The sequence below is a fragment of the Schistocerca gregaria genome, chromosome 4 (genome assembly GCF_023897955.1).
Source record: "Schistocerca gregaria isolate iqSchGreg1 chromosome 4, iqSchGreg1.2, whole genome shotgun sequence".
NCBI lineage: Eukaryota > Metazoa > Arthropoda > Insecta > Orthoptera > Acrididae > Schistocerca > Schistocerca gregaria.
Window position 1 is genome coordinate 86321903 of NC_064923.1, and position 16137 is coordinate 86338039.

Below are 16137 nucleotides of genomic sequence, written 5' to 3' on the forward strand. Positions count from 1 at the left end.
CATATTCCAAGCATGGGGACAGAGAGAACAGTAAATGATTATACACTACTGGCCATTAAAATTGCTATACCAAGAAGATGCCATGCTACAGGCGCGATTTTTAACCGACAGGAATAAACTGCTGTGATACGCAAATGGTTAGCTTTTCAGAGCATTCACACAAGGTTGGCACCGGGGCCGGCGTCTACAACGTGCTGACATGAGGAAAGTTTCCAACCGATTTCTCATACACAAAAAGTAGTTGACCAGCGTTGCCTGGTGATCAAATGTTGTTTTGATGCCTCGTGTAAGGAGCAGAAAAGAGGACCATCACGTTTCCGACTTTGATAAGGTCGGATTGTAGCCTATCGCGATTGCGGTTTATCGTATCGCGACATTGCTGCTCTCTTTGGTCGAGATCCAATGACTGTTAGCAGAATATGGAATTGGTGGGTTCGGGAGGGTAATACGGAACGCCGTGCTGGGTCCGAACGGCCTCGTGTCTCCAGCAATCGAGCTGACAGGAATCTTATCCGCATGGCTGTAATGGATCGTGCAACCACGTCTCAATTCCTGAAACAACAGATGGGGACGTTTGCAATACAACAACCACCAGCACGAACAGTTCGACGACGTTTGCAGCAGCATGGAGTAGCAGCTCGGAGACCATGGCTGTGGTTATCCTTGACGCTGCATCGCAGACAGGAGTGCCTGCGATGGTGTACTCAACGACGAAACTGGGTGCACGAACGGCTAAACGTCATTTTTTCGGATGAATCCGGGTTCTGTTTACAGCATCACGATGGTCGCATCCGTGTTTGGTGACATCGCGGTGAACGCACATTGGCAGCGTGTATTCGTCATCGCCGTACTGGCGTGTCACCCGGCGTGATGGTATGGTGTGCCACTGGTTACACGTCTCGGTCACCTCTTGTTCGCAATGACGGCACTTTGAATAGTGGACGTCACATTTCATATGTGTTACGACCCTTGGCTCTACCCTTCCTTCATTCGATCCCTGCGGAACCCTACATTTTAAGCAGGATAATGCACGACCGCATGTTGCAGGTCCTGTACGGGCCTTTCTCGATACAGAAAATGCGGGACTGCTCTCCTGGCCAGTACGTTCTCCAGACCTTTCACCAATTGAAAACGTCTGGTCAGTGGTGGCTGAGCAACTGGCTCGTCACAATACGCCAGTCACTACTCTTGATGAACTTTGGTATCGTGTTGAAGCTGCATGGGCAGCAGTACATGTACACGGAATCCAAGCTCTGTTTGACTCAATGATCAGGCGTATCAAGGCCCTTATTGCGACCAGAGGTGGTTGTTCTGGGTACTGTTTTCTCAGGATCTACGTACCGAAATTGCGTTAAAATGTAATCACATGTCAGTTCTAGTATAATATATTTGTCCAAAAAATACCCGTTTATCATCTGCATTTCTTCTTGGTGTAACAATTTTAATGGCCGGTAGTGTAGATCCAAACGAAAGAGAAATACAGGAAGATCAATGGAAATATATATTTTGTCGAAGTAGAACAGTATAAAAGCCTGTTGCTTGAAGTGAAGAAGAATTAGAAGAAGAAGAAGGGCACTAGGAACAGCCCCGTCTCACTTCTCAACTATTGCTTCTATTTCATGCTCCTACGATTCTTAGAAATGGAGCGTGGTTTCTTCAAAAGTTATAGACGATTTATCGTTCCCTATATTTTATGCCTTCGTAATACGGAATAACGTATCCCACGACATAATGCGTTACAATTTCATTGGATACCGGGAGCGACTACTATAAAGAAGGGCGCAGCAAAAGCGGGCAGGCCGGGCTATTATGTTCGTACGAGTGGCTGGCTGCGCCGGCGGCAGCTGAGACCGCTAAAAATACGGGCCGTGCAGGCAGTCGATATGCGCCTCAGCGCACCCACGGCGGCGCCCGCTATCGATTGCGATGGACGGCGGGCGGCGCGGCGTCGTGTTCCGGCACTGTGTCCACGCCTCCACCTGCTGCTGCCGCGGCAGCCGACTGACCGCCCAAGGGCTCGTCGCAGCCAGCGGCCTGGCCCACGCGCGCACGCCTCAGCTTGCGCCACCTCTACAGGCCATCCGCCAGGCAACTCTCCCGCTATACTATCCGATCAAAGGTATCCACACACACCTGTTAGCCACTGATGTGGAATGCATCCACGCTTCGCCATTATAACGGGTCTAGATCTGATGGGGACACTTTCAATGAATGAGGGGTCTGAATATCTGTTCTTTGTCTACGTGGATACTCTGCAAATCACACTTAATGTGCTGGCGTAATCTGTCACCAGCACAATTTCCAAGGTGCCGGGGCTAGCAGTGAATTTAACACTAAATTCTTCTAGAATCTTCATATGGAAATGATGCTATGAGCCCCACCCCCCTTTTCTAACTCCGACTTTTGCAGTTGCACATGGATTAAGAAGAATTGCGAACTGACTGTAATCGACCCTGCAAGTGGAGTCGAAAAGAGTTTCGAACCTGCAATAATTTCATTTGATAGAAATTAAGTTGCTAAAGGAAAGTTTCACTAACGCAATGAGAAATCAAATGGTTGCTTTACCGATCCACAGAATGAAAGTTCTGTCAAAAATAACAATTTGATTTCTGATGACTAAACTCAAAATAATAAACAAAACACATTAAACATTCAAAATACGTCAAATTGGATACTCAAATAAAGGCTGTGAAGGTGAAGTTGTCCATAAACTAGATTGTGACGTTTATGACCAAATGGTATGTGGCGCCAATTCCTCGCAACTAAAATTTTAAGAGAAACACCCAGACAACCCAACATTAATTGCTGCTACAGTAATGAGAACTCAATGAACACCCACGACAGAACCACGTCAGAAACGACGGGAACAGGCGCGCTCTGCTGAGCTCTGATTGTCACGTAGCAAAATTCCTTGATTTTTCCGGTGCTGCGGACATACATTACCAAGCTGTCTTCTTAACTGCAAGGTCACGATCTGGCATACCTGAGGTGATGGCTGGTTGCTTCGGCGTCCCATCGTGGTGATCACAATGTCGCGAGTATAGCCAAAAACAAATTATCCTGGTATGGTTGTTTCAGACTAAAGACTTCCTAGCAACACAAATACGCCTCTGAGGGAGACGAATAAGGCTCGCTACACAATCACTGACGGTACAGTGAGTGATTTTAACAAACGAAGTCACACAGTAACTCCGATACAGTCAAATTAAGCTCAAGACGAACAACGTAGGAGGCTTGTATGCAGAACGCTCAATTGCCAACTGTACTCGGAAAGTTACGTTGGAGTCGAAACTTCACCAACTTCGTCAAACAGTTACAATTAAATTAGACAGCCAACGGAAGGCAGACTGTCCAGATCAGCGAGAGCTTCGTCTTGTAACCTGCTCTGACCGAAAGGCGAGAGCCGACTCCCTCAAGAGCACCTATACAAGCCGAACATTCCCGCCCCCACGACAGTGGCCGTGGTTAAACGTTCCAATCAGCAACTCGAAAACCGGCCGAAAATTCCACTCTATTGCCGACACACTACTATTCTACCAATTTCTGCGCCGCTTTTGCTACGTCACGAAGCTATCTCCTGAGCAAGCCAATCACAGTTATAATTTTGCAGAAAACGCGAGAATTTGCACGCCAAGATTGCTTGGGAACACAAGTCATTCCAACGTCTCGCTGGTAGCCCCCGGAAAGTGTTTTCACTAAGTTTCTGCGAAGTAACGGGATCTCTAGCCCAGCTGCTCCTTCAGGCCCCTGTGGGCGTGTCTCCCCCGCTCTTATGACAATGTCGGCGTCCTGAAAGCATCCACTCGACTCCCTCACACCTGTCGGCTTAACCCTTTCAAAATCAGCAGAACCTGCCTGTCACCAGACCACCTTGGTGACGAGAGACGCTGCGTGGGAAGTCTGCATTTGAAGGAATAGCAGCTTTTCAGCGCATGCAATTACAGAGGAAAATCGAATTACTCTGAATAAGAGAGGGCCTCATGCCACCTCTCACCTTGTTGCCAAGGATGAAGCGCGAAGTTCGATTTGTAGGCGCTGGATCGAGCGTACCTATCACGAGAGAGGCCAGAGACACATCCACAAGTGAAACGCCGCCAACGAGCTCTCGACAGCATGCATTTAGGCCGCCGCCACTTGGCGGAGGGCCTCAATCAGTCATTCATTTTGGCAACTGTTAGTTTACGGTACATACCAGCCACATTAATGACTACAGTGGGACTACTGTTTTGTATGATTCTTTGATAGCAGAACAAACACAGTTAGCAGTTACTTCTGTAAAATATCTGGGAGTGTGCCTACGGAACGATTTGAAGTGGAATGATCATATAAAATTGGTGGTAAAGCGGGTGCCAGGTTGAAATTCATTGGAAGAGTCCTTAGGAAATGTAGTCCATCAACAAAGGAGGTGGCTTACAAAACACTCGTTCGACATATACTTGAGTATTGCTCATCAGTGTGGGATCCATACCAGGTCGAGTTGACGGAGGAGATGGATAAGATCCAAAGAAGAGCGGCACGTTTCGTCACAGGGTTATTTGGTAAGCGTGATAGCGTTACGGAGATGTTTATCAAACTCAAGTGGCAGACTCTGCAAGAGAGGCGCTCTGCATCGCGGGGTAGCCTGCTGCCCAGGTTTCGAGAGGGTGCGTTTCTGGATGAGGTATCGAATATATTGCTTCGCCCTACTTATACCTCGCGAGGAGATCACGAAAGTAAAATTAGACAGATTCGAGCGCGAACGGGGGCATTCCGGCAGTCGTTCTTCCCGCAAACCATACGCGACTGGAACAAGGAAGGGAGGTAATGACAGTGGCACGTAAAGTGCCCTCCGTCACACACCGTTGGGTGGTTTGCGGAGTATAAATGTAGATAAATATGTAGATGTACAACCAGAATGCACTTTACGTCAGTCTGTAAGATGACTACTACCGATGAATTTGTAACACAACACATAGACTCTATTCAATTTAAGTAAATGTTTCAAGTTCATATAAATAAAGAGCCATATTTAACCACATGTGCATTTGTGTTGTGGAAAGACAATACCAGCCACCCATGACAACATCGCCTCTACTCTTATGTGCCTGGCAGATAGTTAATCGAAGCACCTTCACAATAATTCTTCGTTATTCCAATCTCGAAAGGCGCGTGGAAAGAAATGAAGACCTATGTCTTTTCGTGTGAGCTCTGATTTCCCTTATTTTATTATGATGATCGTTCTTCCCTATTTAGCTCGGCGTCAAAAAAACATTTTCGCGTTCGGAGAACAACGATGGTAATTGAAATTTCTTGAGCAGTTTCTGTCGCAACGAAAAACGCCTTCGTTTCAGTGATGTCCACCTCAAATACTGTATCACATCCGTGACAATCTCTCGCCTATTCCGCGATAACACAAAACGTGCTGCCCTTCTTTGAAATTTCTCGATGTAGTCCATTAATCTTATCTGGTAAGGAGTTCAGACCGCGAGGCAGTAGTCCAAAAGATGACGGACAAGCATAGTGCAGGCAGCCTCTTTAGTAGGTCTGTTACGTTTCCCAAGTGTTCTGCCGATAAAACGCAGTCTTTGGTTTGCCTTCCCCACACATTTTCTATGTGTTCTTTCCCATTTAAGTTGTTCATAATTGTAATTCCCAGGTATTTAGTTGAATTTACGGCCTTTAGATTTGACTGGTTTATCGTGTAACCAATGTTTAATGCGTACTCTTTAAGCACTAGTGTCGATGACTTGAAACTTTTCATAATTTAGGGCCAACTGTCAATTTTTGCACCATACATATCTATTTTCTAAATCGTTCTGCAATTTCTTTTGGTCTTCTGATGACTTTACTACTCGGAAAACGATAGCAGCATCTGCAAACAACCTAAGATGCCTGCTCAGATTGTCTCCTAAATCGTTTATGTAGATAAGGACCAGCAGAGGGCCTATAAGACTACCTTGGGGAGTGCCAGAAATCACTTCTCTTTGACTAGATGACTTTCCGTCAATTACTAAGAAGTGTAACCTCTCTGGCAGGAAATAATGGATCCAGTAGCGCAACTGAGATGATACTGCTTTAGCACGCAATTTCACTATAAGCGACTGCGGTAAAGTGTAAAAAACTTTCTGCATATCTCGAAATACGAAATGAATTTGAAATTTCTTGTCAATAGTACTCAACATTTCATGTGAGTAAAGAGCTTTCACAATAACGATGTTTTCTACATCCATGTTAACTGTGTCTCAACAGACCTTTCTCTTCGAAACAGAACAGTGTATATGAGCAAATACGGCAGCAATTCTTCGACAAGAGCCGAAACCAGAAAACAATTTTGGACGATGATGCCTGGAGCGGAGTCGACGTCCCGACTCATTCCGAAGTATTTCATTGGTTTCAGGTCGGGATTTTGGGCAGGCCAATCCATTCCACGAATATCATTCTCAACAGACCGTTGCCCCACAGAAGGTGCTTCATGACAGCGTGCATTGGCATGCTGATCAATCGTAGTCTCCGAACTTTTCTTCTACTACACGCTGTACAAAATTCTGTACGCATTTTCCGCATTTTGCCTTTGATTAAGCGAAGTAAGGGAACCACACGCTATACGCAGGCGCGCTTGACATATGCGTTTCAAGTTGGCTAAACAAGTGAAGAACGAGAAGCGCGATGCGCCGGACGTTGGACGTGAACCAATCCAAGCGTGAGGACCGCTGCCAGTCGTGACGTCAGAACTCCCGCGTTGCCGCCTATTTTGGTGTCAACAAAAACAATGTGCGCTGCGGTCGTTTCCACTGTGTGCTTGCGTTGTGCCTTGCTTTGTTTCGCTGTGCTTTAGAAAATTCTGATACCCGAAAGAACTTCGTTCGCCTAGTGGCAATTTTTTGCGTCAAGGCGTGCCGCTAGAAAGCAAGGCATTGATGTTAACTACAGAGAACTCGTGAGTCCTGCGAGCAGTGTTGATGGAGAGTCATCTGTTCCTGCCGTTAAAGCTGTGGAAGGGAAATCAGAAGTTCTCGGAGTTAGTGGAAGAACAGAAGTATTCAAGGGACTATTACTGCAAAAGTTGAAAGAAGAAGACGTGAGCTGTAACATTTACAAGCGGTCTGGATCAGATAATAGATTTTCAGCGACTCTTGGAAATAAGAAAAGGCAGCCTCTGTCACCGACTCGGATTCTTTCAAGAGTGAAGCAATTCGCAGGCCTATTCATGCTTTCTACGGCAGAAAAGAGAATCCTACGGTAGCAAAGCTACTAGTATCGTTAAAAGAAAGTGAAGTTTCCAAGGCTAGCAAAATGTCACTAAAAACTGTGCTGAAAAGTACGGATTTCCGTTACAATGCGAAAGACGGACGCAAAGTCGTGTGAGGAAAGATCCATATTGTTACAGCTCAAAGCATATTGTTGCAGAAAATTGTGGGCGAAGAGATTCGATCTGTGTTTGTGAGACAACCTTGAAGAATATTTTGGCGCTGATTCCGACACCAGTGACTATAGAAAGCTGAGTGGATTTGCGCCATTGTCACCGTAAAATGGCGAGTGAAAAGCTACGAATATCGATGATGTATTGCATCATAGAGCGAGAAATTACAATTTCGGTTATTACATACTTTGTAAACCATGTACTGTATTGTTTTCATATTATTGGTAATCATCAAATGCTTATTTTCCGTATTTCTTTGTTCCATTATTGAAAACGTGTGGTTCGATACGATTATATATACGTTATTATGCGGTTGTGTCTTTGCTGTCATTGTGATTCCAAGTCAAAAACCATTTCTTATACAGAGTGGTCCATTGATCGTGACCGGGCCAGGTAGCTCACGAAATAAGCGTCAAACAAAAAACAAAAAACTACAAAGAACCAAACTTGTGTAGCTTGAAGGGCGAAACCAGATGGCGCTATGGTTGGTCCGCTAGATGGCGCTGCCATAGGACAAACGGACATCAAATGCGCTTTTTTTAAAATAGGAACCCCTATTCTTTATTACATATTCGTGTTGTACGTAAAGAAATATGAATGTTTTCGCAGGATCACTTTTTTCCCTTTGTGATAGATGGCGCTGTAATAGTCGCAAACTTATAAGTACGAGATATCACGTAATATTCCGCCAGTGCAGACGGTAATGGCTTCGTGATATATTACCCGTGTTAAAATGGACCCTTTACTAATTGCGGAAAAGGTAGATATCGTGTTGATGTATGGCTATTGTCATCAAAATGCTCAAGGGCGTGCTCGTTATCCTGGAAGACATCATCCAAATGTCCGGACCGTTCGCCGGATAGTTACGTTATTTAAGGAAACAGGAAGCGTTCAGCCACATGTGAAACGTCAACCACGACCTGCAACAAATGATGATGGCCAAGTAGGTGTTTTAGCTGCTGTCGCGACTAATCCGCACGTCAGTAGCAGACAAACTGTGCGAGAATCGGGATCTCGAAAACGTCGGTATTGAGAATGCTACATCAACATCGATTGCACCCGGACCATATTTCTATGTACCAGGAATTGCATGTGGACCACTTTGAACGTCGTGTACAATCTCTGCCACTGCGCACAAGAGAAATTACTGGATTATGACAGATTATTTGCACGCGTTCTGTTTAGTGAAGAAGAGTCATTCGCCAACGTAAAACGGCTTAATATGCACTATTGGGCAACGTAAAATCCACGATGGCTGCGAGAAGTAGAACATAGCGACCTTAGCGGGTTAATGTATGGTTCGGCATTGTGGGAAGAAGGATAATTGGCCCCTATTTTATCGATGGTAGTCTAAATGGTGCGACGAAAGCTGATTCCCTACGTAATGTTCTATAGATGTTACTACAAGATGTTCACTGCATGACTTCCAACATGATAGCTCGCGAGCTGTTGAAGCGATACTGAATAGCATCTTTCATGACAGGTGGATTGGTGGTCGAAGCACCATCCCATGGCCCACACGTTCACCGGATCTGACGTCCCCGGATTTCTTTCTATGGGGAACGATAAAGGAGATTTGCTATCGTGATCCTCCAACAACGCCTGAAAACATGCATCGGTGCATTGTCAATGCATGTGCGAACATTACGGAAGGCGAACTACTTTCTCTTGAGAGGAATGTCGTTATACGTATTGCCAAATGCATTGAGGTTGACGGACATCATTTTGAGCATTTATTGCATTAATGTGGTATTTACAGGTAATCACGCTGTAACAGTATGCGCTCTCAGAAATGATAAGTTCACAAAGGTACAGGTATCACATTGGAACAACTAAAATAAAATGTTCAAACGTATCTACGTTCTGTATTTTAATTTGAAAAAAATACCTGTTGCCAACTGTTCGTCTAAAATTGTGAGCAATATGTTTGTGACTATTACAGCGCCATCCATCACAAAGTGAAAAAAGTGCTCCAACTAAAACATTCATATTTCTTTACTTACTACACGAATATGTAATAAAAATGGGGGTTCCTATTAAAAAAAAACGCTGTTGATATCCGTTTGACCTATGGCAGCGCCAACTAGCGGGCCAACCATAGCTTCATCTGGTTTCCCCCTTCAAGCTAGACGAGTTTCGTTCTTTGTATTTTTTTGTTTGACGCTATTTGGCCCGGGGACTATCGATGGACCACCCTGTATATACTGTTATTGTTCAATAGCTTACATTAACAAGATTGAATAGAAAATCGTATAGCCTGCTATGCGTAATGACACTGCTGCTATAACATCGTTTTTGTAGTGTAGCCAACCTAACTCGACGTAATGCGAGCTGTCAGCTGCTACGTTCTGCCGGCGCAGGTATAACCGCGAAAAATACCTCCACACCGTAAGACCACCTCCTCCGTATTTCACTTTCGGTTCTGTACATGGTCGCTAGTAATGGCCTCCAGGCATTCGCCAGTGTTAAGTCCTTCCGTTGTATTGCTGCAGGTAATCACACCAGATCATTCCGTTCCAGACATCCACTGTGCAGTTGCGTCTATCTTTACACCCCCTAAACGACGCTTACCACAGACTACACAAATATGTGGCTTTTGGGGAGCTGCTCAAACACAGCGCCTCATTCTTTTTAACTCATTACACGCGGTCACTCTGCTAGCTGGGCTGCTGGTACCACTTTGAAATTTCCGAGTCAATCCATCTGATGATTTAATTCATATTTTATAACCTTCTGTTTGCTGATAATCCTTAAACGTATTCTCAGTTCGAATATAATAAAGTTGCATTAGACTGAGAAGCTTATGTCCACGAAACAGCATGGTTTTAGAAACATCATTCGTGCGAAACTCAGCTTTCCTTTTCCACAGATGAAATATGGATGAAGGGCAATAGGCATATATATATTTGTAGACTTCCGGAAAGCATCTGACACGCTGCTCCAATGCAGGCTGTTAACGAAGGTACGAGCACATGGAATAGGTTCACAGATATGTGAGTGGCTGGAAGACTTCTTAAATAATAGAACTCAGTACGTTGTCCTGGACGGCCAGTGTTCATCAGATACCAGGATATCACCAGGAGTCCCCCAGGGAAGTGTGATACTACCGCTCTTGTTCTCTATATACATAAATAATTTTTCTGACAGGGTGGTCAGCAATCTGCTATTGTTTGCTGATGATGCCGTCGTATATTGTAAGGTGTCGACATTGAGTGAGTGTAGGAAAGTACAAGACGACTTAGACAAAATTCCCATTTGGTGTCACGAATAGCAGCTAGCCTTAAATATGGAAAAAAGTAAGTTAATGGGGATGAGTAGTAATATCAAACCTGTAATGTCCGGATGCAGTGTTCTTAGTGTCCTGCTTGACATAGTCAAGTCGTTTAAGAGCCTGGGCGCAATTTTAGAAATCAGTATGAGAGTGAACGAGCACTTGAGAACTGTAGTAGGGAAGGCGAATGGTCGACTTCGGTTTATTGGAAGAATTTTGGGAAAGGGTAGTTCTTCCGTGAAGGAAACCGCATATAGGACGCTGGTGCGACCTATTCTTGAGTACTGGTAGAGTGTTGGGATCCGTACCAGATCGGACTGAATGCAGACATCGAAGCAATTCAGAGGCGGACTGCTAGATTTGTTACCAGTAGGTTAGAACCATACGTAATTGTTACCGAGATGCTTCGGGAACTGAAATGGGAATGTCTGGATGCAAGGCGAGGAAGACTATTGAGAAAAATTTAGAGAACTGCGTCTGAAGTTGACTGCCGAACCATTCTAATGTGGCCAACATATGCACTTAAGGATCTTGAAGGTAAGATACGAGAAATTAGGTCTCATATGAAGGCATGTAGGCAGTGGTTTGTCCGTAGCTCTGTTTGCGAGTGGAAAAGGAAAGGAAATGACAAGCAGTCGTTCACGGCACTTTCCATCACGCACTGTACGGTGGTTTGTGGAGTATCTATGTAGGTGTAGTTGTAGATTACTCTACAGTCCATGCGCAACTTCAGTACATGAGCCTGCCTGGTTTTTGTTTAGTTTTGGTTGTTGCTTCACGTTTCCACCTCACGATCGACTTGGGCTGCTTTGAAAAGGATGAAATGTCCCTGATGGATATGTTACTCGGGTGACATCCAGTGACTAGTTCACGTCACTGAACTCTCATGCCCGCTTTCTGCTGTTACTGCTTAGATACTCACGACACAATAGGCTCACGTCCTTTTATAATGGCGGTTCCCTCTCTTGTGCCGTCTAGTGGTGTATTCGGCATTACGTACGGCTGTAGCGACAGCTTTGATCAGACAGCGTAGCTGCCTCGGGGAAGCTAGACATATACGCGTTTACTGACAAAAGACAAAATGATCAGGAAAAGTAAGATAATTGCATAAAAATATGATAGTCACGGTGAATAAACTCTACGTTTCAACAGTTCCTCAATATTTGTTGTACGTTGAATGCTAATATCTAGGATCAATGTTATGCACAATGTAAAAGTTCCTAGGCTGATTAGTTTGAGTTAACAAGCTAAAACTATCAAATTAGTATTTAGTTTCCCACTGACGTTAATCATGTAAACGTTACAGCAATAACTCCAGTGATTTGTAAAGGGATTCTAAAATGAACATCAACAAAAATAAAATAATTGTAAAGGGGCGTATTCGAATTAAATCAAGCAATGGTGAGAGAATTAGATTAGATAATGTATGCACGGTTCCTTCCTCCCGTGGTGATTCACTGGAGTTTGAGTGTATAGTGCGAGAGGACTCACTCTCTTCCCCTTATTTCCACTCACAATAATTAGATGGAACAAATTATATATAATAAGTATTTATTAGAATGAACTTTACAACGTCAACAGGCAGCACGCCAGACAGGTAATGAGATACGAGACACTTAAAGCAGCAGATACGTTTCGCTATTTGGGCAGCAAAATAACTGATGACGGATGATGAGCAGAAGATATACACTGATACGCCAAACAAAGTGGTATAGTCATGCGTATTCAAATAAAGAGGTATGTAAGCAGGCACAATACGACGCTGAGATTGGCAACGCCTATGCAAGGCAAAAGTGTCTAGCGCAGTTGTTAGTTCGGTTACTGCTGCTACAGTAACTGGTTATCAAGATTTAAGTGAGTTTGGTATTATACTTGGCGCACTAGCGATGGAACACAGCATCTCCGAGGTACCGATGAAGTGGCGATTTGCCATACGACTATTTTGAGAGTGTACCATGAATATCAGGAATTCGGTAAACATCAAATGCCCGACATCTACTCGACCGGGAAAGGATCCTGCCAGAACGGGACCAACGGCGACTGAAGAGAATCGTCCAATGCGACAGAAGTACAACCCTTCTGCGGATTGCTGGAGATTTCAATGCTGGGACATCAACAAGTGCCAGAGTACAAACCATCCATCGATATGGGCTTTCGGAGCCAAAGGCACACTCGCGTAACCTTGATGACAGCGTGACTCAAAGCTTTACGCCTCTCCTGGGCCTGTTAACACTGACAAGGACTGTTGATAACTGAAAACATGTTGCCTGGTCGTACAAGTCTCATTTCAAATTTACCGAGCTGATGCACGTGTACGGGTATGAAGACAACCTCATGAAGACATGGACCCCGCTTGTCACCGTGGGACTGTTCAAGCTGGCTAAGGCTCTGTAATGATGTGTGGCGAGTGCAGTTCGATTGATAGGAGGGCCCCTAATACGTCTATATACGACTCTGACAGTAGACACACACGTGAGCGTCACCTGCATCTATTCATATCCATTGGGCAGTTCCAGCAGGACAAAGCGACATCTAATACGTCCACAAGAGCTACAGAGTGGGTCCAGGAACGATCTTCTGAGTTGAAACACTTCCGCTGGCATTTTTGAGCATATCTGGGATGCTTTGCAACATGCTGTTCAGAAGAGATCTCCACCCCCTCGTACTCTTACGGATTTATGGGCAGCCCTGCAGGATTCATGGTGTCAGTTACCTCCAGCACTACTCAGACATTAAACGAGTCCATACCACATAGTCCTGCTGCAATTCTGCGTGCTCGCAGGTGGCCCTACACTGTATTAGGCAAGTGTTCAGTTTCTTTGCCTCTTCAGTGTATAATGCACAACGGCAATTGCAAGAAAATCATTCCTGAACAAGAGGGACTTATTAACATCTAATATCAGTTTAAGTGTTAGTAAATTATTTCTCAAGTTTTGTGTCTGGAGTATAGCTTTGTACGAAAGTGAAGCCGAGCAGTCTAAGGCGCTGGAGTCATGGACTGTGCGGCTGGTCCCGGCAGAGGTTCGAGTCCTCCCTCGGGTATGGGTGTGTGTGTTTGTCCTTAGGATAATTTAGGTTAAGTAGTGTGTAAGCTTAGAGACTGATGATCTTAGCAGTTAAGTCCCATAAGATTTCACACACATTTGAACATTATTGAACGAAAGTGAAACGTGGTGATTGCTCGGACAAGAAAAGAATAAATGCTTTTCAGTTGCGGTGCTTAGCAAGAATACTGAAGATTAGATGCAGAGATTATTAATAAAGACGTATTCACTTGAAATGAGAAAAAATTATGGCGCAATTTCACTGAAAGAAGGGGTCTATTGAAAGGACCCATCATCAGACGTCAGGGAATTTTCAATTGTTAGTGGAGAGAAGTGTAGGAAGGAGAAATTTTGGAGTGAGGTGAAGAGATGAATACACTAAGCAGGTTCAGATGGATGTCGCTAAGCAGAGACGAAGAAGCTTGCACAGGATGAGATAGCACGGAGAGCTATACCAAACCAGTCTTCGGACTGAAGACCACAACATTGTTAACTCTTTTTTTTTTTTTTTTTGGTCATCAGTCTACTGACTGGTTTGATGCGGCCCGCCACGAATTCCTTTCCTGTGCTAACCTCTTCATCTCCCCTCAGAGGAGCACTTGCAACCTACGTCCTCTATTATTTGCTTGACGTATTCCAATCTCTGTCCTCCTTTACAGTTTTTGCCCTCTACAGATCTCTCTAGTACCATGGAAGTCATTCCATCATGTCTTAGCAGATGTCCTATCATCCTGTCCCTTCTCCTTATCAGTGTTTTCCACATATTTCTTTCCTCTCCGATTCTGCGTAGAAGCTCCTCATTCCTTACCTTATCAGTCCACCTAGTTTTCAACATTCGTCTATAGCACCACATCTCAAATGCTTCGATTCTCTTCTGTTCCGGTATTCCCACAGTCCATGTGTACTCATTAGACTGTTCATTCCGTTCAGCAGATCATTTAATTCTTCTTCACTTTCACTCAGGATAGCAATGTCATCAGTGAATCGTATCATTGATATCCTTTCACCTTTTATTTTAATTCCACTCCTGAACCTTTCTTTTATTTCTATCATTGCTTTCTCGATGTACAGATTGAAGAGTAGGGGCGAAAGGCTACAGTCTTCTCTTACTCCCTTCTTAATACGAGCACTTCGTTCTTGATCGTCCACTCTTATTATTCCCTTTTGATTGTTGTACATATTGTATATGACCCGTCTCTCCCTATAGCTTACCCCTACTTTTTTCAGAATCTTGAACAGCTTGCAGCATTTTATATTGTCAAACGCTTTTTCCAGGCCGACAAATCCTATGAACGTGTCTTGATTTTTCTTTAGCCTTGCTTCCATTATTAGCCGTAACATCAGAATTGCCTCTCCCGTGCCTTTACTTTTCCTATAGCCAAACTGATCGTCACCTAGCGCATTCTCAATTTTCTTTTCCATTCTTCTTTATATTAGTCTTATAAGCAGCTTCGATGCATGAGCTGTTAAGCTGATTGTGTGATAGTTATCGCACTTGTCAGCTCTTGCCGTCTTCTGAATTGTGTGGATGATGCTTTTCCGAAAGTCAGATGGTAGGTCGCCAGACTCATATATTCTACACACCAACGTGAATAGTAGTTTTGTTGCCACTTCCCCTAGTTAACTCTAGTGTGTGTGAATTGCTAAGGGACCAAACTACTTAGCTCATCCGTCCCTAGACTTACACACTACTTCAACTAAGTTACGCTAAGAACAACACGCACACCCATGCCCGGTGGAGGACTCGAACCTCATCCGGGAGGGGTTGCGCAGTCAGTGACATGCCGCCTCTAACCGCCTCCCCTAGACTCCACTATAGTACATGTGTTCAATAGTCCCCTACCCTGCAGCTAAGCCTTGTTGTGGCACATTTCGATCCCGTGTCCTATTGTGCGAGCTATACAGCCCAATTCCTTATGACCATTGATATGAAGTCCACTCCAGCTGGTCTGTTGTTGCATAGAGTCAAATCCCAGAAACGCCGTTGTCCCCACTAAATACGCTCCTGGAAATGGAAAAAAGAACACATTGACACCGGTGTGTCAGACCCACCATACTTGCTCCGGACACGGTGAGAGGGCTGTACAAACAATGATCACACGCACGGCACAGCGGACACACCAGGAACCGCGGTGTTGGCCGACGAATGGCGCTAGCTGCGCAGCATTTGTGCACCGCCGCCGTCAATGTCAGCCAGTTTGCCGTGGCATACGGAACTCCATCGAAGTCATTAACACTGGTAGCATGCCGCGACAGCGTGGACGTGAACCGTATGTGCAGTTGACGGACTTTGAGCGAGGGCGTATAGTGGGCATGCGGGAGGCCGGGTGGACGTACCGCCGAATTGCTCAACACGTGGGGCGTGAGGTCTCCAGAGTACATCGATGTTGTCGCCAGTGGTCGGCGGAAGGTGCACGTGCCCG

General features: G+C 44.7%; 1 protein-coding gene across 1 annotated transcript in view; it reads left to right on the forward strand.

Annotated features, from left to right (window-relative positions):
* The first annotated feature begins 1926 nt into the window (after positions 1-1926).
* The window catches only part of LOC126267610 (SCY1-like protein 2), a 1033915-nt gene continuing 1019704 nt past the window's right edge, over positions 1927-16137 (forward strand). Inside the window, exon 1 of the mRNA XM_049972911.1 lies at positions 1927-2119. Coding sequence (XP_049828868.1) covers positions 1927-2119 — 193 coding nt within the window. The remainder of the gene's footprint in view (positions 2120-16137) is intronic.